The sequence below is a fragment of the Emydura macquarii genome, unplaced genomic scaffold, assembly GCF_026122565.2.
Source record: "Emydura macquarii macquarii isolate MOO-44397 ecotype Brisbane River unplaced genomic scaffold, CSIRO-AGI_Emac_v2 contig_1263, whole genome shotgun sequence".
NCBI lineage: Eukaryota > Metazoa > Chordata > Testudines > Chelidae > Emydura > Emydura macquarii.
The window spans coordinates 1,241,232-1,265,896 of NW_027131400.1; the positions used below are offsets into that span (position 1 = coordinate 1,241,232).

Genomic DNA, 24,665 nt, shown 5'->3' on the forward strand with positions numbered 1-24,665 from the left:
TTTCCTTCTCAAACTCAGTCCATGCACCTGTACAGCAGATGGTGGGATTCAACGCTTGAGCCAAGCTTGGCATTTACAATAGGAGACAAAGGAAGACTAGGGTAAGACAACCACATTAATTTTCACTTGCATCTAGGCCAAACCTTGAACCCAGTTCTCTTCACAACTGAAAGGAACTGAACTAACCAACTATGAAACACCCTCCCCAAAGCATCCCCAGTAATAAAAGAACATTCTCAGTGTGATCTGTTGGGTCTGCAGCGATTGTTTATGAAAGGTTTGCCAGGTTTGAGATAAGCATTGTATTAATTTTTTTCCCCAATTTAACAGAAAATTAAAATGATGCCTATCCAAGGCATCCAATACATGCCCCAACGCACATTAACAATACAACTCAAATCTCAACAGTATTAAATGATCAACTCAGCAGGAGCTCAGCCAGCTGCCTCCAAAAACATTTTGGCTCCATCCTGACATTCCTGTAATTCACACAGCATCTTTAAAAAGAAAAAAAGAAAAAGAAAAAGAAAACCAAACAGCTTTCATCTACCTTCAAGGCTCCAGTCTTGCAAGAAGTGTAGGGCTGTGATGGTTATATTCAGCCCTGTTTTCACTGCTCTGTAGAAACTTCGGTTTGATGGAATCACACCTAAATCTTCTAAGTATGCTAAGGAACTGAAAGAAAAAGTGAAAAATCAAGCACTTGTCAAAGCATGGCAGAATTGTGTGTACTCTTTGGAGAGGGCAGCAAAAGCAGTGTGACGTAGAGCTGGATGAAATTTTTAAAACATTCTTTTAATCAAAAATGGGTTTTCATCAAATGAAGTTTCTAGTGAAATGTTTTGCCTGACAATGTTTTCTAAACAAACTATTCTAGAAAACCCTGAAATAGATGAGTTTGGTGATGTGTTTGGGGTGGATGTCTGAGGGCTGTCCATTATCTTGTGAAACCTGCACAACACTTTCAAAAGATGAGCTTGAGCGCTTAAATTCATAACTTTGCTAGACACTAAAATTCATGAAGTGACTAGAGACACTGAATTTATGGCTTACAACAACAATCTATAACCCAGCTGAACACTTCTCCAGTCATGAGGGAGGGGAAGGAGGAGTAAAACGGACCATTCACCTTGAATGGTCTCTTGAACTATATGTTAGCTACTTATGCTAAACAACCTTGTACTTTGCTGAGATACTCTCAGTACATATCCCAGACCTGAAGAAGAGCTCTGTGTCACTCAAAAACTTCTCTCACACCAACAGATGTTGATTTGATAAAAGATATTACCTCACCCAACCTCTCTCTCTAATACTCTGGGGCATCATGGCTACAACAAAATCATTTAGTTTTTTTTCTAAATTTCTTAAAATATACCAGTTTTGACCAGCCCTATTGTAAAAGTTAATATCATTGTAAATTTAACCTTTCAATACTTTTTAGCATTCGCACCAATTTTCTCTGACATTTCTTATAGCTTCTTCTATGCCATGGCTGAAAATCCTTTTTTTTTTTTTTAAACTTGATCAGCCGTTGATGTACTCTGCTATTTCAAACAAGAAATTGCTAAAAAAAATTAGCTTACCAGAAGAGCATGGGAGGAGGGAGACATTTAGACTAGGAGATACCACATGACAATTTTGCACTATAGTGCCTCTCTCATATATTCATTATGTGCCAGATTCTGTCTGCACCTCCTGATAGGTACAGCAAAGATGACAGTCCAGAATTCTGCCTGAATTTTGCATGAGCTGGAGCTCGAACTTGTGGTAGCCTCCTACAGCTGTCCATGAGCTCCTCTGCCACCCAGAATGGCCTAGAACTGAGCACTCAGGCCATCCTTTCTCAAGACTCCAACCTGCCCCCGGTATCTCAATGCTGCAAAGGGAAGCAGGTTGCATTATTTGAATTCTCTGCCTCTCTGAACTCCCTGTCACGGTTGCTGCTACACCCTTTATGGGGAGCAGCCTGTACCTTGCTGCATACAACTTCCACTCTGTGACCCAGTGCTCATACGGTGTGGGGCCATGACCCCACCTCCTCCCTGCCATCTTTGGAGCACTGTGCACCCTTTGGGCACTGGGGGAGGGAGCAGGAAAATGAAGTTAAGGGTACAAGGGTTAAAAGATTACAGTCTCAGAATATGAAGATGGTCAATCGTGTGGAGAAGTAGCTTCTATACCTTGAAGGTTTGCAAATAGTTATTTGTGAGCATTTCATTAATAGGGATCTCCATAGGTTAGAGAAAGAGGTTTAAAAGTATGAACATCCTCTCACACAACAGGACTAATCAAAAATAGCTGACTTCGCAGGGGAAATCCCTGTATAATGGTTTCAAACAACACCAACACACGTGCTCTGTCCCATCTAACCTCTTTCACTGTTAATATAATTACATTGGGAGAAGACTGCTGAGCAACAGGAAGAAATATCTGCAGAATGTGGTGTTGATTTAATTAGGTTAGTTATTTGATCCACCAGTGTGGCAGTGGGATAAAATTTGCTTTGCTCAGGAGCCCAGTTCATGTTGTGGATCTGAAAGGAAAAAAATCACCTGGCAATCAAGATCCTGTTATACCTCAGAAACACCAAGCTTCAGAGGGAGTTTTCAAGCCATCCAGATTGCCTGAGATGTCCTAGACGTTTTGGTAATACCATAGTTGTGGGCATTGCAGCCACAAGCACTGCAGTCATGCACATGCCAATGCACAGAATAGAAGAGGGAGACTGCGATGGCCCTGATCAGGCAGGCTACGAAGAATAGAGCTGTTAAACCCCATCACTATTGTCATTCATTCTGACTAAGTGAGACACAATATTATCTTCCCAGATGAAAAACAAACAACGTACAGGTCAGGTCTTTTGAAAAAGGCAAAGAGACGCCCTAAATAGGAGCAGCAGAGTCAACCGAGAGGTTTTCAATTTCCCGTTCTAAGTATGTGTGGGCCTCATGTGTGCTGCAGTTTCATGAAAATGGCTGTAGAATATACCTGATTGTATCAGACCTCAGTGGGTTCAATGGTAGGTCGACTGGGTGAAATTCTATGGCCTGTGTCATATAGGAGGTCAAACAAGATGATCCAAAGGTCCCTTTCAGCCTTAAAATCTGTGACTTGATCATTTTTGCAAAGAAATTCCTGAAATTGCTACTTTGTTTCAAGTGTCCTTGAGCCATTGTGTCACCCTGCCTCACTTTGTGATCCTCTGTACTTTCCCCATAAAGATAAGTAGTTTGCTGCATCTACAACTCCCTTCTGGTGCTCCTGCCCTTAAAAAAAAAGAGGCAGATAGAGATTTCTCTAGCACACAGGGCTTGTCTACACTTACAGTGCTGCAGCTGCACTGCTGTATTGTGTAGTGAAGATGCTACCTGTGCTGATAGGAGAGCTTCTCCTGTTGGCATAGGTACTCCACCTCCCAGAGAGGTGATAGCTATGTCAATGGGAGAAGCCTTCCCATCAACATAGCGCTGTCTACACCAGGTGGGAAAAAAAAAAATCACACCTCTGAGCAACATAGTTATACCAACATAAGTTCCTACTGTAGACCAAGCCTCAGCATAGAATCTTGTTACGCTCTGATGCGTCCAGAACAGGGATCCCAAAACTCAAGGAAACTGAAAATCAACATGAACCAGTTAAGTCAGCAACAGTCTGAACAAGACATAAAAGTCCATATGGCAAGTATTAAGCAGAACATCCTGACTAACCGTGCGCGCAGGTGCAGTAACACTGAGTTGAGGGAGAAGTAACCAGCAGGAAGCAATTAGCAGGAAGGATATGCACACACCTCCATGACCTGAGCCATCCATCTGGGAAGACCCACATAACTCAACCACACACCAGAGCCACTAATGGACCTTTCTTCTAATTAACAGAGGCTATTTCGAGTAAGCTTGGCCAGCGAGGGAGCCATGGAGGGCATCTGCTGAAGGGAGCTTTCAGTTTTCTATTGAGTAGCTGGCTAAAGCAACTTAGCATTGAAACAGGCCAGGTCTCCACTTAAAACACTGCATCCACACAGCTGTAGCTCGTAAGTGAAAATACTCCAATGCAGATGGCAGAGAGCCCTCCCATTGGCATAGTTAATCCACCTCCCTTACAGGCAGATGGTGATGGCAGAAGCTCTCCTATTGACATAGTGCTGTCTACATGGCTGGTTAAGGTAAATATAATTATGTTGCTCAGGGGTGTGGATTTTTGATACCTCTGAGCAACAAAGTTATACTGACATAGGTCTGTAATGTAGCCCTGCCCAGAGGCTGCTCCTTTCCTTGGAATACAGAGGAGCAGTAAGGTCTTGTCTACACAATCACTTATGGCAGCAAAACTTTTGTCACTCAGAGGTGTGAAAAAACACCCCCCGAGCAACATAAGTTTTGCCGGCATAAGTGCTTGTGTGGACAGTGCTATGTCAATGGGAGAGCTCTCTCTCGTTGGTATAACATGGCTACACAAGCACTCTTACAGCAGCACAGCTGTATCGGTACAGCTGTGCCACTGTAGGGTCCTAAGTGTAAACGATCCCCAAGTGGCAGACAACTGCCAGGATGGGAAGAGAATTAAGCAGTGAAATAAAGTCACTTACCTGACACCGACTGCTACAGATTGCCAAGTGCCCATTTAATTGAACTACGTTGTATTAAAGCAATTGAGAAATAAACTAGTTTTAAAAGGAGAGGCATCCAAATGGATTAACGTCGAATGACACTCAAGGGCTTCAATCTTTCACATCCTCCTTGGATTGATGAAAGCAACAGTGATTTTATATTGATATATAAACTCTCCATCCAGAAGAATCCCATTGAACATGACAAAACTAACACCAATATGCAAACAACAAAGGGATCCTTTCAGTCACCACTAACATGCAGCAACCTCCCAAAGATTTTTCTGCTGAGATGCACAAGGATGAAAGGTAGAGTTGTGAAGGGGTCTAGAGCAGAAGGCAGGGACTTCAGAAGACGAGGAGGAAAGAGTCCCAAGCTTCCCAGTAGTGTAGCCTATAGGTCCAGGTATTTGCTAAGTAAGGCATAGGTTTAAGTGTAATATAACTATTGCAAATTCAGTTTTTCCTAAAACACAGGAACAAATCTACATGGACATGCCCCCTGAGCCCCGACCAGGGTTATTCTATCTGCTACCCAAGATCCACAAACTTGGGAATCCTTGATGCCCCATCATCTCAGGCATTGGCACTCTCACAGCAGGATTGTCAGGCTATGTGGACTCTCTCCTCAGGCCCTATGCCACCAGCACTCCTAGCTATCTTTTTGATACCATTCACTTCCTGATAAAACTACAATCCATCAGTGATCTCTCAGAAAACACCATCCTAGCCAATATGGATGTAGAAGCTCTCTACACCAACATTCCACACAAAGATGGCCTACAAGCCATCAGGAACATTTTCCCTGATGATGATATGGCACACCTGGTAGCTGAACTTTGTGACTTTGTCCTGACCCACAACTACTTCAGATCTGGAGACAATCTATACCTTCAAGACAGTGGCACAGCTATGGGCACCCGCATGGGTCCCATATGGATAACCCAGAACATGGGTTCCTCGAAATTCGTCCCCAAGCACCTCTTCTTTACCTACACTAAATTGATGACATTTTCATCATCTGGACCCAGGGGAAAGAGTCCCTTGAAGAATTCCACTGGGATTCAATAATTTCCACTCCACCATCAACCTCAGCCTGGACCAGTCCACACAAGAAATCCATTTCCTGAACACTACAATACAAATAAGGGATGGTCACATTAATACCACCCTATACCGAAAACCAACTGACCACAATACATACCTTCATGCCTCCAGCTTCCATCCTGGATACATTATATGATCCATTGTCTATAGCCGAGCCATAAGATACAACCGGATTTGCTCCAATCCCTCAGACAGAGACAAATACCTACAGGATCTCCATAAAACATTCTTAAAACTACAGTACCCACCTGAGGAGGTGAAGAAACAAATTGACAGAGGCAGATGGGTACCCAGAAGTCACCTACTACAGGACAGACCCAACAAAGAAAACAACAGAACACCACTGGCCATCACCTATAGCTCCCAGCTAAAAACTCTCCAACACATCATTAAGGATCTACAACCTATCCTAGAAGATGATCCTTCACTTGCTCAAGCCATGGGAGGCAGGTCTATCCTTGCTTACAGACAGCCCCCCAACCTGAAGCAAATACTCACCAGCAACCGTACACCATACAAAAGAACACTAACCCAGGAACCTATCCCTGCAACAAACCCCGTTGCCAACTCTGCCTGCACGTTGACTCTAGTGACACCATCACAGGTCCTAACCACATCAGTCACATCATCAGGAGCTCATTCACCTGCACTTCTACTAGTGTAATTGTGCCATCATGTGCCAGCAATGCCCCTCCTCCATGTACATTCACCAAACCCGACTGTCACTATGCAAAAAAACGAAATGGATACAAATCAGACATAAAAAAGGTAACACCCATAAGCCAGTAGGAGAGCACTTCAACCTCCCAGGATACTCTGTAGCTGACTTGAAAGTTGCCATACTTCAACAAAAAAAACTTCAAAAACAGACTTCAGTGAGAAACTGCAGAGCTGGAACTCATATGCAAACTGCGTCTGAATAGATACTTGGAATGGTTATCACATTACAAGAAGTAATTGTCACTGTTCACACATTCTCACCTTCTAATCAAAGGTTGTGAATAGGCCTCATCTACTTAACTGAATTGTCTTTGTTAGCACTTGCCCTCCCCATTGTTATATTTCTTATCCTTGGATGTGTATATATATATATACAAACTTCTGATTTGTGGTTTCCACTTCATGCACCTGACGAAGTGGATTGCAGCCCATGAAAGCTTATGCCCACAGAAATTTTTAGTCTTTAAGGTGCTACAGGACTCTCGTAGTTTTTCCTAAGTGTGCATATATTGTAACCATCCACTTCGGGGTTCCCAGTTAAAAAGTGATTCTAATAATATCGGACTTGATCTTGGGACAAGAACCTACCAGACCTCAGTGTTAATGGGCAATTTTTAAGTAATCAGTATAATCAATACACAATCGATAGATCAGGCAACAATAGGACCGAAAGACATTTTTTTGGTGAGCAAGTGTTGGCCTCACTCTGCTCCCGTTGGAGTTACCTGTAAAGCTCCCATTGACTTCCACACAAGTAGAGGGAGGCCAGCACTGACAATCCCACCCTATAGCTAGATCTTGATATGAGTTCTCCTGCTATTGATCATGCAAGTGGGAAGTACAATGAGTTAGATAAAACGTCAATACATGGAAATAAAAGAAAACACAAATAGCACCTAATCCATTATCCAGATTTTAGCACTTACTTTTTAATAATCTGTAGAAACCGAGCTGTAGCACTTATCCCATCTTCTTTGTAAAGGCTGCTTGCCTGAAGCCATGGGAGTGAACTTAGAAATTCCCAGAAATAGGGTTGATTGTGGAGACTTTCGAGTGCAGAAATCATCTCCTCAGTTTTGTTCAAGTCCATCTTGATTTTTAAGAAAAGTGTGTTAAACGTGACCCATTTATTTGACTGGGGGCAGGGCGAATAGCAGCAGTCCTCTGCTTCCCCCCATACAAAGGAATTTCTACCCATTTAAAACCCTTCTTTGATGTGGCACCCCTGTATTAATGAAATTCACTATGGCAATGAGTACACTCCTTTCTCGACTCATGGCGGTGATAACTCTTGTGCATCTCTTTTGGGAAAACTGAGCTATGAAAAATCCTAAATAGCCCTTTCCTCTGCTTCTGCTCTGAGTGTACAGGACATGCCACTGCTAAGAGACGGACAACTTTTGAAATCTGAAAGTTGAATACCTTGACAATCACACAACAAAATTTTAGGGTCTAGAGAATCATGACTATTTGTCTGCAAGAGATGTAGTGGGCGGGGAGGTGTGCTATAATGAAGCTTCCATGCTGCCCCCTCCCCCCCAGCCCACACACTTTACACCTCTTCAGAAAAGGCTTTTCCTGCAATCAGACAAGAAACAGATGGAGGGGATGGACTCATTTCTGCTGAATGCACTGTGACGGGGGATCTCTCTTCTGCTGGATCACAACTTCAGATGCTTTTGTAAAATAACCAACAAGCTATGCTAACCCCGAGGTTATGGGGTCATGTTGGTGAGTACTTCAATAGGCCTCCTTTGCATAAATGCTCACCAACACAAACAAGGGTTGTATTTTTTTAAATGAAAAAATAGTAAAATCTTCAAGGTCAAATTCAATGAAAGATCAACACTAACACTTTTCTTTTTAAAATGTGGATGAACTAAAGTTTTGTTTTTATTTTCTATTGAGTACCTTGGCATTGAGGCAGCTTCTTTCAATCAAGGCTCTCAAGAGCAATTTACAAATGGTACGTTAAATAGCGTCCAATCCCAGGTTATAAATTGGAGTATTAGGTTTCATGATGAATCAGAAATAGTCATTGAAACTACGGAGAAAATTCACTTTTTTTTTTTTTTTTTAAAGTGAAGGCAATGATTTGTGAAGGATGCCGAGTTGACAGCACTGGAGATTGAATTCTGTGCCCGTTCAGCCTTGGGCTTTCTGTTGAGCTGCCAACTGTTGGGATGGTGGGTGATTTATCTACTAGGGACTGGACAGACAGCCAACAGAGGCACAGGAGTCATGGGAGGAATTTCTCAGCTAAACCGTGTAACCCTTGTACTTCTTCATCCCACCTCCAACCCTCACCTCTGCATCCCATCTAAAATTAGAGTGTAATCTTTTCTAAGCAGCAAACACCTCTTTCTCTTTTACTGTGAAATGCCTACCACCTTTTAATGCTGTAAAAATAATCAACAATTCTCAATACATAAAGCTGAGTCTTTTTAAGGTGTTTTGTATTATGCTTTTATACATTTTTGTACACAGATTCACAGAGTGAGCTAATGCACTTTTTAAAATCTCCAGATAAATCAACAGACTTCACACAACAAAGGCTTTTAGCTGCTAATAAAGCAAGCTGGATTCAAACCAGTGATGTAGCAATCAATGACCCTCTATATTATTATGTCTCTGAATCACTGTTCTCTCAGCAACACTCCACTTTTTATAATATGCTTTACTAAAACTTGAAAAAGAAAAAATTCAGTCCATTATTGCAAGGATTATTGCTAAATTTGAAACTGCAACTTTTCACACACACAAAAATAATTACTTACAGTTAAGAAACTGGAACTGTTGGTAGCCCCTGTAAAAATGAGAAGTTTTCTTTTTTCACACAGATGCGTTATTATTAATGGCAGAAGCATCACTACTATACAAAGTGAATGAACACTTAATACAGTGCATTTTGTTGAAAGGAAAAGGCACAAAACTAGCAGTGCACCAAAGAGCTGGTGATCCAATAATCTTGTGAACTTCCTAATATTTACAGGTATCATTACACAACCAATTTTAAGGAAATTACTTACCAGGGATGATTTTCACTGGTAAGGTGAAATCATCATGTCAAGTATAGGACAGAAATATTGTACCAGGCACTGCTGACGACTCCATTCCTAATCATTGGGATATCAAAAGAGTGCAGGGTGCTCTACACAATATAACAGGTTACATCCCGCCTTATTTCATAGGAAAGACGGTGAGTGGGGGGGAGTGAAGCGTGCTGAAATGCAGCTGAGTGGGGTAATGGAGGGTTCTGGTGGTAGATCTAACACTACAGCTACTCTGCAAGATTGCTTTGCGTCTAGGAGGGATGCATTTGGAAGTCGTTACTACTTCTTTAGAGCAAGATTGGGACAGGCCCTCTCCCCCCAGTGTGCAACCCCTTTCTAGGCTCCCAATAGACTGATGTAGTTCTGTGCCATCTCCTACTCAGGCCAGAGACTGAATGTCTCAGTTTTTGTAGATAAGCACTAGGGAATACAGAGACTAGATCACTACCGCTTGCAGACCATGCCTTTTTAAACCTGGTGGGCCAGAAAGGAGCTCTTGAAAACATGAACAGGGTAACCAGGTGATCATATTACTAATCCTTGTCCTTGCTCTATTTTGTTAGCAATAAGTAATGTCACAGGCAGGCAGAGCTGTAAGAGGGAGATCTTTATTGAGGCTGGGTGGCCAATGTTCCACACTAAGAGGCCTGTGTTTGACCAATCGTAACCAAGCCACCAAGACTGCATGCCTTTGTGCTGGGTGTTATATCAAACTTGGTCTCCCCCTGAAACCTGACCTTCTCTCTCCCCAACGCCTTCCCTGCTACTTATCTCCCACAATTGTTTTGCCGTGTCCAATATTTAGATTATAAATTGAATGGATCTGTGTCTGCATCTGTGTTTCTGTGGAATACCTTGCACAATACTGGACTTTGTAAAACAACAAAGAAAACTCCCAGCAATCGTGATCATAACAATGACAATACTTCCAGATCAACCTCTGAGCTAAAACCATGATTTTTTTTATGATAAAAGGAATTATTGTCTTTTTCAGTGGCTTTCATTCAGCGCCCAGTAAGCACATCAGCCAATTACTAAAAAAGAGAATGACTTACCTGAGAACTTCGATTCTTCCTCCCACAGCTTTTGTAAAGCAATAGCTTTCTCTGAGGTCTCTGAAATCTCCTTTGCAAAGCCTTCTATCTCTTTCAGGAATGCCAGATCAGTTACCATAAAGCTGTCTGGACCATCTTGGAAACTGGAAGCACTTTACATGAAAGAGGAAAAGGGAATGTCATTTCAAAATAGGAATTGGAAAAAGCAACTGAAATTTCCTTTCTGCTGCTCCATTTTGCATTTTTGGGTGAGAGTTTTTAATGTTCCCCATTCACCCAATTTTTATTTTTCAGTGATTTTCCTCAAATTGTGCAAAAATCCCACAAAGCCTTGGGTAGGAGGACAATGAGAGCTGCCATACTGGAGCAGTCCAGTTCAGCTAGTCTGGTGTCTTGACTCTGAAACTGGTCAATGATCAACTCTTCCAAAGACATCTAAATGAATTAAAATGCACCTCGATGTGTGATAGACTGTGGAGAGGATTTCTTTCTGAGCTTGACTCATGGTTAGCTTTTGACTTGAAGACTGAGGATTAACAAGATAAAACAGCAGAGACTATCTAGCACAGTGGTCCACAAACTGTGGATGACCCCCCAAGAGGGTACAGAGAAACATTCGGCAGGGCACATGCTGGGGCCCGGGATAGCCCCATGGGGGGCAAGGAGGGAGCACCATCCAGTCCCACCCTGTTCCCAGCCAAAGCATCACTCAGGCATTTGATGGGCTAACACAGGCATGTCTGGGGTCATGTAGGAGATTCTGCTTTCTTATAGGCAGTATCTATAAACCTCAGGCATATGACAATTTTACTGGTATATGCAGCAGCTCACTTAAAAAATGGCATTACATTACCAGCATTGAATTTCCCCCAGATCTTACCACATACACTTTTTTTTAGCTAAACCAGAGATCCCTAAACTACAGCCCACAGGCCGCATCCAGCCCTGCCCCTTCCCCTGCTCCTCTCCCACGACTTGGGCCCCAGCCACTCCAGCCCACCAAAAGAGCAAAACTGAATGATGTGGCCCTCACAGCTCAAACTTGGGGACCCCTGAGTTAAAGCAAACTATACATCCTATCTATAATAGTGCCATCTGGTGGCTCTCTGATAACATTACAGTTTCCAAACCCTGAATATTAGCTGTCAGATTAAAGCAAAGCATATGGCACCTATTTCTCTCTTCCTTTTCTTTATACAACATTCCTGAGCATAATGACCATGGACACAATAAACCTCGTAACAGAAAAATTCTGATTAATACAACTCCTAGATTTCTAGCATAAATGGGTCCCAGCAACAGAGTTCTGCTCCGGCTGTCAGCTTCCACCAAACTTTAAATGGGTGTTTGGTTCTGAGAGTTCAGGGCTTAGTCCTACCGTGAGCTCTGTGCTGGCACATTCCTATGTCCACATGGAACCCCAGTGACTTCAGTGGGGCTGTACAAGGATGAGGCTAAGAGGAAGACATTGCAGGACTGGGGCTGTGATTCAGGCTTGCCTCGGATTTTGTATCTGGTCATATACGGTACCTGAAGTGTGTGCTTTTGATGTTAGGAATATTTTAAATGTGGATTTGGGGGGGGGGGGGGGGAGCTTTTTAAAACTAAGCAAATATATTGTTCATAGAAATTTCTACAGTGGTCAGACCTGAGCTCCAGCTAGTCCAGTGTCCTGTCTCCAGTAGTAGCCAGCACTAGATGCATCAGAGGAAGGTGCAAGAAACTTCAGACTAGGCAGATATAGGATAATCTGCCTCCCCCAGCAGGTTTTCTCCTAATCCCTTTTATGGAGTTTGGTTCTAGTTAACATGCAAGGTTTGCCAGGGGGAGTGGGCTAGTTCATCTTATTTACTTCTTTATTTAGTTGGAGGAAAAAGCACATATCAGAGAACTCTAAACAAAAATACAATCCCAAACCTACCTAGATTAGCCCCAACCCATAGTGTAAATCAACCAACCAGCTGGAATTAAAATCTCCATCCCTGAACTTCCACTCAGCTGATCAACACCCTCTTACTGGCTACTATGCTCCCTCACCACAAGCCTGATAAATAGAAGAGCCTCTCATCATGACTCAAAGGTCAACAAATTCAGGCTATATGAGACCAAAGGAAGAAGTGAGGGGGGAGACATTATGGAAAGCAGCCAGCTCCTTTTCCTTCCATTCAAGGGACTAATAGCTTGAGTGCCTCTGTGCATCACAGCTACAACAGTATTACCCAGGAAGGGAGATTGCCTCTCAGAAAGGCACAGCACAAACCATTTAAACTTTTAAAGGCTGGTTTACAACACTTCAAACTTCACTTGGAACTAAATGGCCACCCGTGAGGGCTCCAGAACACCAGCATAACATGCTCTCAGTGTGAGAGACTGCTTGATAAACAAACAGTTGACTTCTGTATATTACTGTGAGTTTGAATGGTCTTAAGCTAAGGCCACACCTAAAGAACACAGTAGTAGTTTAACCAAGTGACAGCAAAGCGAGCTCGGATGGAAAAAATCTTAGCCCCAGTTCCTACCTGATCATGCAGGAGCAGCCAATGATCTATTGTGACTTTCAAATTGCTAACTCAAACAAACACACCTACAGCTCTACCTCAGTCAAGGAGGCTGATATTATCACTGACAGTTGCTTCACCAAACCTACCCAGCTGACCTTGGTTTTCTTTGGATTGTTCCTCATCCAGCTTGCTCCCATGGCAACCTCACACTCAACCAGATGGTTAAAGCACTGGGCCAAAGCAGACAGGTCACACCTCCTCACTATTGCTATGGATGCTCAAAGAGCTACCCAGCTACCTGCCTGCACAAATTGTGAAAGCCTTCCTGCAGCATTTGAGTTTGTACAGGGCTACACAAAATCCAATGGCTGCCCTGGCACAGAGAGCAGAAGGAATTGTTAAATATGGTTCTGATCTTGATTTTGAAAAAAACTACCATTCTTGTGACACATGGGACATTACCAGGAGATTGAGGTCTGAATTAATTCCTGCCCCGGTGCAAAACTCAGTGCAATGACTCAGTGGGGAAGCGTTGAGAATACAGGGGAACTACTAAGCCCCCGGTTCTGGTTAGAGTAGTCCCCAGGCCTGCCCTAACTTGCACCCATCCTTCAATCACCACTGTGGCCAGTTGCAGCACTGCACAGTAGCTAGGTCATTAGGCAAACCCCAGGCAAACCCCCACCTATCTAGAGCAACTGTACCAGATGCTCCTGCTGGAGAGGTATTTGCTGAAGGCTTCTTGCAGCTGAATTCCCTCCACAAACACACACACTGTTTGCCACTACACCTACCTGCAGCTATGTGCTTAGCTGCAGTGACAGATCTATAAGATTTTGAATGGCTGTGAATTGAAAGGTCAACAGGCTACTCTCACACCAGAAGCTGGGAAATTGTTGGTGAATTATAGCATTGTCAGGCTGGCAAGAGTGCAGTAATTGGAGATTGCCTATTTGTGCACAAAAGGCAATTGGAGTTTGTGGCCTGTTTTTAATTGTGAAAGTAATGGGATACCCAGCGAGTTACACTTGACTGTTAATATGAGAAAGGAATTAAGTAAACATTTGGAGAAGCTGTTTAATTAGCAGTTATTGTGAATAGCTTTTATTTAATCCATACTTTGTATTTGGGTCTGAATAAAAGTGAAAATATTTCCCCCACAATTGGATCAAATCAGAATGACGTAAAATTATGCCAACTAGAGATGAAAAGTCTGATAAGCCTATTTGAAGCCTTCTGTGAAGTATATTCTACCAAGGAACGTTACATCAACCCCCTGCCCACAATTCTTAATTTTTCTACTAGACTAGTAGAAAATTAAATAAAACTTCCACAGGGTACAACTGTTCAAATAAATTTCACTCTCATTCTCGCTTGCCTATGGGAATTGTAGAAGACTCATTCGGGTCTGTTTCAATTCTGAATGGATTACAAGCAGAACAGTTGGATTCTTTTTATGGTTGTTTTAATACATTGAACTCAGTTCCTCAGGTAGGGGTAGTGCTTGAATGATATCTGTGTTTTTCATTTTGAAAGTGAACCCATAAAAGTTAAAACAGTTAACACCTCTACCAACCCCTGAAAATCATAAACATGAACACTTTTTATTGTAATACAATACACTGGACTAAGAAATTTTGGGAGGAATAGAGGGAAAAAGATGAGCAATATTTTGCTGAAATTTAGGCCCCAATTCATACAGAACAAATCTTGTCTGAAAAGTAGATATATAAAAAGGTATTGTGGAGTTCCAGACTTGTTTCTGGGGAATTTCCAGAGCAAAGCTCTGATCCTGAAAACACTCAACTACATGCTTACATTTAAGAATGTAAGGAGTGCTAGTAACTTCAATGAACCTATGGGCAAATTTAAGTATGTACATAAATGTTTGCAAGATCAGGGCATAAAAGTAGCCAGATTACAAATAAAACTTTTCCCTCTAACTAGCACCCCTGAAAACTCATTCTAGGTTCTGAATACTAGGTGGGGTTCTTTCCCTCTTGTACCTCACCACCAGTAATAAATGTTCTAGCAGTGCAAATTATGCCTTTACTTGCACCTGTGCAAACCCAGTGCCTTCACATCATGCCTCAGCTACACCTGTGCAACTTCAGTGTGTTTGTGAAGGTGTAGTTCAGAATAGAAACAAGGCACAGATTTTTAACATTGAGGGTAATTAACTATTAACACAACCTACAACGGGTTGTGGTGGATTCTCCATCACTGATGATTTTTAAATCAGGACTGGATGTTTTTTCTAAATGATATATGCTAATCTAAACAGGAATTAATTCAGAAAAGCCCCATGGCCTATGTTATGCAGGAAACTAGACAATCACAGTAGTTTTTTCTGGTTTTATAATCTATGAAACCAATTAAAATTTAGTAAACAATCTTGTTATTCTCAGTTCCCTCTCTTAGATGTATTGGTTCTGCAGGGCTAACAGCAATAAAAATAAACAAACAAAACTTATTTTCATTACTAAGATCAGCCTTTCAACACAAAGATGATTGAATGCTCATCACAGAGAAAGAGGAACTTTTCCACAAATACAGCATATTGTATCATATTGCATCTGTACTATATCCCCATCAAAACAATTAAAGATATAGAGTAGCATGCAGAATTAGGCACTGAAAGTAAGACTGCTCCCCAGTTGTCAATTTCCTGTAAAAATAGCAGCAACACACTTTTGGAATCATTTATCCCCAGATCTCTGACTCTTGGGTCTTTGAGATATAGCATGAAAATTATTCAGATTTGTTTTAAATGCGAGGCATCCCTAGATAAATGCTTATCCAGACTCCCATGTAAACCATGTGTTGTTAATATGCCATCCAGATTCCATGATGGTGGCTTTGGGCATGCCTTCTGGCCTTTAAATCTTCCTTTTAGTTAAAAAGATGTTTTGAGCATAAGCACCAGAAAATTGAGGAATAACTGGGACATGCAATCTAACAAGGAACCTCTCCATAGCATTTATGCCAACACTTGGAACCTAGAGGTTGTTGACAGCCAGCAAAACTACCCTGAAAAATGTAAGGAGAGGTTAGAAGGAGCCCTTCCTCTCCTACCCCACACAGCACACTGGGGGACGCAATCTAGCCCACAGTAATCAAATTCCTGCAACTCCTAGCTACTAGACAATAACAACCCTCCTTATGGGAAAAGACACATTAGTCAGAAACACTGACAAATTAGTGCATCTTACCGGAAGCTGTGTTGTTTCTGAGCTGTGTAACTGCTGTTCTTGCACCTTGAGCCAACATTACAGAAGAGGCTCTGAACAAAAGGATAAAAGCCCCGACTTGGCAAATCCCGGGCTTCTAAATAACCTAAAAAGCAAGAGCAGATAGAATTACATCAGTGAGACTGAAGCTATTAAACTTCAGCAGTAATATTTCTCCGTCACCACTAGAACTGGTTGGAAAAATTACATTGCAACACCTTTTGCGGAGACAGGCTAATGTCACTGAAGTCCTAGAGGAAATTCTGCCTGATTTCCTGCTAGCTCAGCTGCCCAGCTCCTCCGCAGCCTAGCCTTCCAGGATCTGTGGCTCCAGGGAAGCCTGCCATGCAGACTGTGCCAGGGCCAGGAACTACAGGTGTTTGAGGGTCCATGGCTGTGGAGCAGCCAGCCGTATGGACTACCCCAAAGATGAGAACCCCAGGCTTACAGTGTCCATGTCTCCAGAGCAGCTCACCAAGTGGCCTGTCCTGAAGCCAGAACTCTATTGCCTTTCTTTTGTTCCTAACTGGTTCCAAATCACAACAACTTGTGAGTAATGCAGCTATCCCAGTCTCACGCTGATAAAACCTTTATACCACCATGCATTCCGTTTATAAATGATTAATCCAGCACTGAAACGTCGGCACTTCTGGGGTACAGTATGGCAACAGTTTCACAGCACAGAGCAACACTGTACAACAGTGTTATCCAACCTTTTGAAAGCTGAGCTCCCTTTTAGAAAAATAAAACCAGTCACACCTGTGCAACCTGACTGTGTGTTTTGGCCTATCCAAAATGATTGGTTATTTAGAGTACACTGTTCAAGTTTTCCTAATAAAATACATCTTCCCCATCCTTCCATGCTTTCATGAGCAGTGAAATAATTAACAATGCTTTCTGCAAACTCAGACAGACACTACTGTAGTATGTACATTTTGGTTCACATTATGAAGGGTGTTTTTTGGTTTGTTTGTTTGATTGTTTGTTTTTAAAATAAAGCTAAGACTCTGGTGAATAACTGAGACACCTGTCCATTCCCTCCCCTCTTGGCCCCCATTTGACAGCCGCAGCTACGTAGGAATCTTAGGGCAGGAAATGAAGAAGAGTATTTCATGCAATTGAAATTTCTGGAGAAATAGGTATAATGAGTTACCCAACTTGAGTTAGGCCAGGCCATAACACTCATATTGAATGTTCACAACAGAAGTTGATGAATTGGAGAAACTGTGAACAGTATTCATGTATTCCATACTACCTGGAAAAAACCAAGCTAGTTTTATTGGAACTGAACTGTCATTATTTTTTAGACATATCACTAGAAATTGCCCTACCAGTTAAGCAACAAAGATGCCTCTACATAGCTCCACAGAAAGAGTATCGGTCTGCTTCATAAAAACATGAAGCCTAGCTGTAGTTGTGTCTGACTGACACCATTTTGAAAATCACCCATTTTAAACAAGTTTGACAGTTTCCAAATGTTAGAGAGAAGGTAATATTGGCCCTGATCCTGCAAGCTTATCTGAAGTGGCTTGAAGAACAGGAACCTTACTCTGTAGACAACAGAACAAAATTCTGCTCTAAGGTACACTAGTGATAATTCAGTTATTCTGCTGAATTCAGTGGAGAGTTACCATTGATTTCCAACAGTATAAGTGACAGCAGAATTTGGCCCGCTAAGAGCTCTTCTCCAAAGAAATAGTTGAATTCACTTTTATACACACAATCGCATCATTTCTCATAAGCAAAGCAGAGAAGGTGTAGGACCAAGACCCTGCCCATTCATCGGCATTATAAGGTCCCATGGTGCTTTTCACGGAATTGTCCCAGCAACATGCCAACTTGTGTAATTATATTGTTTTCTTAAATGTCCCCATAGTTTGGAGTAGATATTCTTCACTTCCTATCTCCTTATTAAGAACTATTATTTGAATAGTACCAACTGCGTGCTAGGTTCTCTAGAGACATGTAAGAATTTCATGAATGAATGACCCCCGTGTATACACTGCCACACACGGAAATCCTTCAGGATTAATGTCATTGTATGAATGTAAGTTTTTTATATACCTCATACCTGTGTGTGTTTAATTTATAAGCAAGCATAAAGAAAGAGATCTACAGTTTCAGGTCTCATAAACCTTTTGTAAGGAAACAGATTTTACATGTCTGTCTTAAATACAAAATAATTGAAGTCCATGTACAATGCTGTGACTGATTTTTATTGTTTCTTTTGTTGAATGTTCTCTTCCTTGTTTAAAGTGGCATTGTACTACATCCTTCTTCTGGGAAGTTGAGAATACATGGGTTGAACCCAAGACGCCATTTTCAGTTGGGTTATAAAATACAGACCATACCGTAATCCTATAGAACTGCAGCAAGTAAATAAAACATAGCATAGTAACATCTACCACACTGTTCTAGGTAAGCTTAGGCTTGAAAAGGATGAAGCAGAAAAAACTATAGATTGCAGGAGAAATATTTTTTTATAATGTTATAGAACCTAAAAGACAAAACTAATTTAGGGCCTGATACACAGCCCAGTGAAGTCAATGGGAGTCTTTCCATTGACTTCAAAGGGCTTTGATTCAGGTCCTTCGGGTTTAACCTACTGATATTTCCTTATTATGAAGCCCTCTTTAGAATGTAGTCTACAGATGTGCAAAACATAAAGATTAAACATGAAACATACAGTTTTCCTTGTGTTTTGGAGGTTGCTGGATGCGAATTATCGCCAGAATTAGGAACAGTGTGCATGGCCAGAGTATTTCAGAGAGAGACAGGACCTGAAAAGTGAACCCAAAAATGATAATATCAGCATTGTAGAATTTGAATATTAGAACTTCATCATACAAATAAACATCACATGGACAAGTAAATTACTGTACTGTACCACTAGAGAGGCCATACAAAAGAAACTATTAAACCAGATCCTGTTTTGTGTAAAACTTACTTCTAATTAGAAACACATCTTTTTATTATGTAGCAAAGAATACTGATTTCAGAGCATGAGAGTAAAGGTCATTGTCTTATTACGTACAGTATTTTCATTAATTTTTTCTTCTACATCTATAAAAAATAATTAATAGATGGAATTCCTGTACGCGGGCACACTGTTCTCTAGAATCCAGAAAACTATTTTAGGGCAAAGTGAAAGCAAGTCATCTTCATGCCTCTGCTGCTCCAACTGCAAAATGGGGATGATATCAGCCCCCCAGCTTTGTAAAGAGCACGGGGATCCTCATTGCAAGGTTTTCAGTAACAAAGTAGCATTTCAGAAGCAGTTAAATAGGGCAAAATCACAATAAATGGTAAATCAGAGGAATAAAAAAGTTACAGAATATGTAAGGTCTTGTCAGCTTTCATTGCATCTGTGGGTTTCTGAGGCTTATCAATCTAGTAGCTTAAATGCTAGATACAGTACTTAAATCATCTGGGAAGCTATTCCTAAAGTTAAAATTATTACAAAGACAACAAAAAATAAGAGAGGGTGGTCTTTGATTCCTGGCAAGCAAGCCTGGATTCTGGCAATAATAGTGTCACGAAAGTGAAGTCAGCCATTCCACACTAAAATAAGCTTAGCCAAACCTGAAACAAGATTGATCCACAATGACATGAGGAAAAGAAGAGCATTAGGACAACTCTGACTGCCTTCATCCTCTCTCATGCTATCCTGCCTGGCATACAAAAAAAGATCAGAAGTACACACTCTCTGATCAATATCCAAACATATAAGTCATAGGACTGGTCGAAAAGTGAGGAGGAAGGGATCTGCAATTCTTTTTTCAAATTTCCCGCTTCTTTGGAATTTCAAAATTTGAAAAATTTCAACCATTTCTAATAAATAAGATAACTAAGAGAATAACCTTTAAACTATTATTTTAGACACTAACCAGTGAGATACTGTAATCAGAGCAGCTCACCTTCTGATTTTAAGATTTCAAATAGTCATAAAAGTTCATTAATTCAAAGTATATATAGTTTCCGCTACTACAAAGCCTTTAGCCCAGTGAGATTCAAAATCAAAATATTTAGTTTCTAATTTATATGCTCCACTCAGCATACAAGTGATTCCAAACGGGGATTTAGAAAAAAAGTTTGTGAGAATACATGAGTTAAGGGATCACTGAACTGTGTGAGAGATCTCTCTTCAGTAATATCTACTGGACAGCTATGGAACACATGAGATCCTGAGCTCTGACTATAGGCAGAGCTGGTACTACTGCCTATGTTAGGGTTAGGGTTAGGGTTGTCCTATTAAATACAATTTTCTGTTGCTTATAACTTTGCAAAACTTTTAACTGCTTAGTCTGAGATTTCCTATGTTAGGTGTCTCACTCAGACTAAATTATTTTGAAAAGCTTCAGCTAAAACAGTTCAGCCACATCTGAGAACAATGTTGTTTTGCCCACATTAAAAAAAATCCTTTCTTGAAGAGGCTCTAGCTCTCCTATGGCAAGGGGATGATCTTTGTATCAGGAATGTGCCTTTTGCCATAGCTGTGAAAATCTGCCTAAATTTGGCTAAGTCATAAACCTTTCAAAAATCTCATTTCGCAAATGCTACTTCCAGATTTGTTACAGTTTGGCAGCTAAATTCTCCTCTGAAGATTCCATCTTTACTGAGCATGTTCCAGCCCAGTGGTGTATGGGTGTACAGGACTTTGCCTGCAGTTGTTGTCCAGCTGCTAGAAGCCACATTGGAACTGGGTCCCGGAATTGAGAGGAGGGAGATTATGCTTCCTGTACTCTCCAGCGTGCCCCTGCTAGAGCCCAGGCAACAGAAAGAAGGAAGCCTCATGACTCAAATGCAGAAGGGAGAACAACTGAACCAAATGCAGGTGGGAAAGGGAGCAGACTGAGGCAAAGAGCCTAGGGGAATGTGGAGTCTGTAATTGGAGACCAGAGATAGGATAGAGAAGAGAAACTGGGACTTGTAGCCAGAATGGCAATGTGGGAGAGACTGGACAGGAGGACTGGGAGCTAGGGAGGAAAATAGAGGGGAGGACTGGAAGCCAACTTGGAGAGGGAAGACTGAGACCAGAGAGGAATCTGGGACTGAGTGGGCATCCTGTGTTCTGACTAAGGTAAGGCGTCTGTGGAAAAAATAGCATATGAGCGTGTAATTAAAAATTGAGTCATAATGCACATGCACAAGGGAGCCAAACAGAGGTTGCCCAGGCAATCTTAATTCTGGCATTTTCTAACTGCTGAGTGCTTGACTTTGCAACTTAATGTTTTTTTAATGTAGCTATTTATATGCAATAAAATTACCTAGTACAAAATTATAAACAGGGCATAATTGGCTTTGGTATTGCTTCATAAGAGACAGCAGCTCACATCTGATACATACTGGAAAAAAAAATGGTATATCAGGTGCAGCATGATGTATTTGTAAGTGGAACACCTCATGACAAAACCTTTCTGAAAAGAAATATCAACCAGAGTAATCCAGTGTTGAATAAGATTTGTTTTACATTGTGTCATTTGTTCTTGCCATTGTCAGTCAACCAATGAGCTTGGATGTGCATGACACAGTCATTATGAAACGTGATTGTTTTCAATTGACGGGCCAACAAGTTTATTTTGTTTGCGGGAAGGACGTGTCCTGGACATGACCCACTAAAACAATGCCCTGGTGGAAGTTCAAAGAAGTGAAATCCCTCCAGTTAAACAAGCTCCACTTGTAACTGGCAAATCAGATGCAGTGAGCCAGATTGTCCCCTCTGTGAGCTTCTCACACATATGGGAGACTTAGAACTATTTGTGTGTTTAGACTTGCCGAGTTTTCACCTAATCATTCTGTATAAGCAAAGGGTTTACCCATCCCTTGCTGTTACCCACCCACCCACCTTTCAACCACCTGTGGAATTCATAGATTCTCCTATTGGAATAGGTAACCCGGTAGCTAGGTCAATGGAAGAATTCTTCTGTCAACCTAGCACTGTCTATATAGGGACTTAGGTCAGCTTAACTAGGTCGTTCAGGGGTGTGGATTTTTCACACCTCTGACTGATGTACTGAAATCGTCCTAATTTTTTAGTCTAGACCATGCCTAAGATCACAATACTTGCTGATCTTGACAGATCAACTAGAATCCATAGCCCTTCTTCACAGAGGACCATACCCTGTACATTGCTGATATAGCTAAACTCCATCATTGCACTGCTTTCAGGGCTTTTCTAGCCATTTTATTTTTATATGTTCCCTTCTACACCTCAGAGTATAGGCAAAAACAGAAACCTCTGTAAGGTCAAAACAACAGAGAACAAAGACTGAGTTGGTGATAAAAAGAAAAAGAAGTGATTAACTATGAAATGCAAACAACAAAGAATTCAGCAATGCCTTTGAGATCTTTGTACACCATCCTGAATTAAAACCACAAAATGCATTCATAGGAAAAGTTCTCTGAGAATGGGCAGAAACCCAACACCACTCTGCAACCATATGAGGATCTGGAAAACACTGGTGACAATTCGTCCAAACCCAATGGACTGCCAAGATAAGGGAGACTTCTGGATAGAGTACAGTTAGATGAGCATTTGCTCGGATGTGAAATGTCATGCTCATTCCTCTTTCCTGGACACTTTCTACAAACATCTGAGTGGTGGAGTTTCACTCCATTGAATCAATAAAAAAAAGTGAGGGGTAGATTTGGATAATATTCAACATGAGTGAGGTTAACAGAATTGGACCGTAAACAACTGCCATATTGGATGAGGTGGGAAAGAACATTAGTGGTGCAGTTATAGGCGTAGGCCCAGATTCAGCAGTCCACTTCACCTGGGGAGACTCCTGCCGATGCCAGACCCTCAAAGCAGTCCAAAGTGGGTGAAGATATCCACACACATAGCACATTCCAGGTCAGACTCTAGACATTTCAGTCTAATGAACTGTGATAACTGCCATATCTGTTGCAAAAAGCACTGCTAATTCTGTAGAGAAGGTTGTGCGCTGCTTTCAAAGCAACTAGATTAGGTCTGATTCCTGGGGGAAATAAACGCGTAGCTCAGCTGCAGCTTAATTATAGTGTCAAAAACATTCATAACCTTATTACTGCCCTTTCATTAGGTGTGTAGAAGGCATTCTGTCGCACCAAGAGAAACTATGTCGTTTGACTGTGAAATTATTGAGTTTGGACAACTTTTTTTAAACGCGAACACACAGCTCTCTTATATCTTTGTTGATTGACTTATATCTGGGTAAATGGGATATTTTCCTCCAGCATGTTTCTTTCAAGGACACCTAAAGAGAACTTGGTGGTTAAGGCACTGGAGTGGGAGTCAGGAGCTCTGGATTTGGTTCCCAACTCTGCCACAGACCTCCTGTGTGACCTTAGGCAAGTTACTTAATCTTTCTGTGTCACAGTTCCTCATCTGTAAAATGGGATGATGCTACTTCCTGTCTCCCATCCCTTTAGATTGCAAAGCCTTTGGGGAAGGAACTCTCTTACTATATTAGGTACAGCACCTATCACGATGGGGTCCAGTGTTGGCTGGGGCCATTAGGCTCTACTGTTATCTCTTATCTCTTCTTGTTGGGCTATCCATGTAATTCATAATTACAATAATTGAAAATAATCCTTGGCATTTATATCCTGTTTTTATCCATACGTTTCAAAGATGTTCACAAAGTGGGTATTCGTTATTATTTGCCCCATTTTATAGGTGGAGAAACTGGGGCACAGCTAGGATTAAGTCACTTGACCAAGGTCACACTGTGAGTCTGCAGGAAAGCCAGGAAAAGAAGACAAGTCCCTAATTCCCAGTCTAGTGTCCCTGTCCTCTGGACCTTCCTGATCCATCTTTAGGCTATAAGTTCCTAGGTGTAGGGCGTCTCTTTGCCTTCTTGTCTTTTCACCACTTGTGCTACATATGTATATAAATAATTAAAAATGTCTATTGGTCTTGGTAGCTATAAAGTCAACTGCACCAAATCTGAACTCATGGCCCTGTGCACCAGAGTCTTAGCCTAGTTTCATCTGCTTTGTGTTGTTCCAGTGACATAAACCAGGTAAAAACCAGGTATAAAGGAATACCTATATAGTGGGTAGCTGCTGTAGTTAATTCCAGGCAACTCTATCTTTCAGACCCCACCATAGGCTGCATGGTGATTACCATTACAACTTGGAGCAGCTCTGAGACTCTAAGTTATGCCTGAGGACCATGCCAGCCCCCAAAGCTAGTGGATTTGGGAGGTGTGAAAGTGGTCAAACTAATTTTCATGCCCACTCGTACCCAAGCTGCATTAGGTCCATAAGGGCCAGTCCCAAGGATCTGGGTCCTGTGTGTACATTTCATCATATGGAGTGAAATCCTGGCCCCATAGAAGTCAACTGGAATTTTGCCACTGACTTCAGTGGGGCCAAGATTCCACCCACAAGGTTTGCATTTCAAGTGG

At 41.5% G+C, this 24,665-nt stretch overlaps 1 protein-coding gene across 1 annotated transcript in view; it reads right to left on the reverse strand.

Annotated features, from left to right (window-relative positions):
• The window catches only part of ABCA13 (ATP binding cassette subfamily A member 13), a 239,364-nt gene extending 226,188 nt beyond the window's left edge, over nt 1-13,176 (reverse strand). The window contains 5 exon segments of the mRNA XM_067550331.1: nt 551-675; nt 7,360-7,523; nt 9,211-9,239; nt 10,542-10,693; nt 13,061-13,176. Of these exon segments, the coding sequence (XP_067406432.1) occupies nt 551-675; nt 7,360-7,523; nt 9,211-9,239; nt 10,542-10,693; nt 13,061-13,068 (478 nt within the window). The 5' untranslated portion in view covers nt 13,069-13,176.
• Between the last annotated feature and the right edge of the window lie 11,489 nt (nt 13,177-24,665).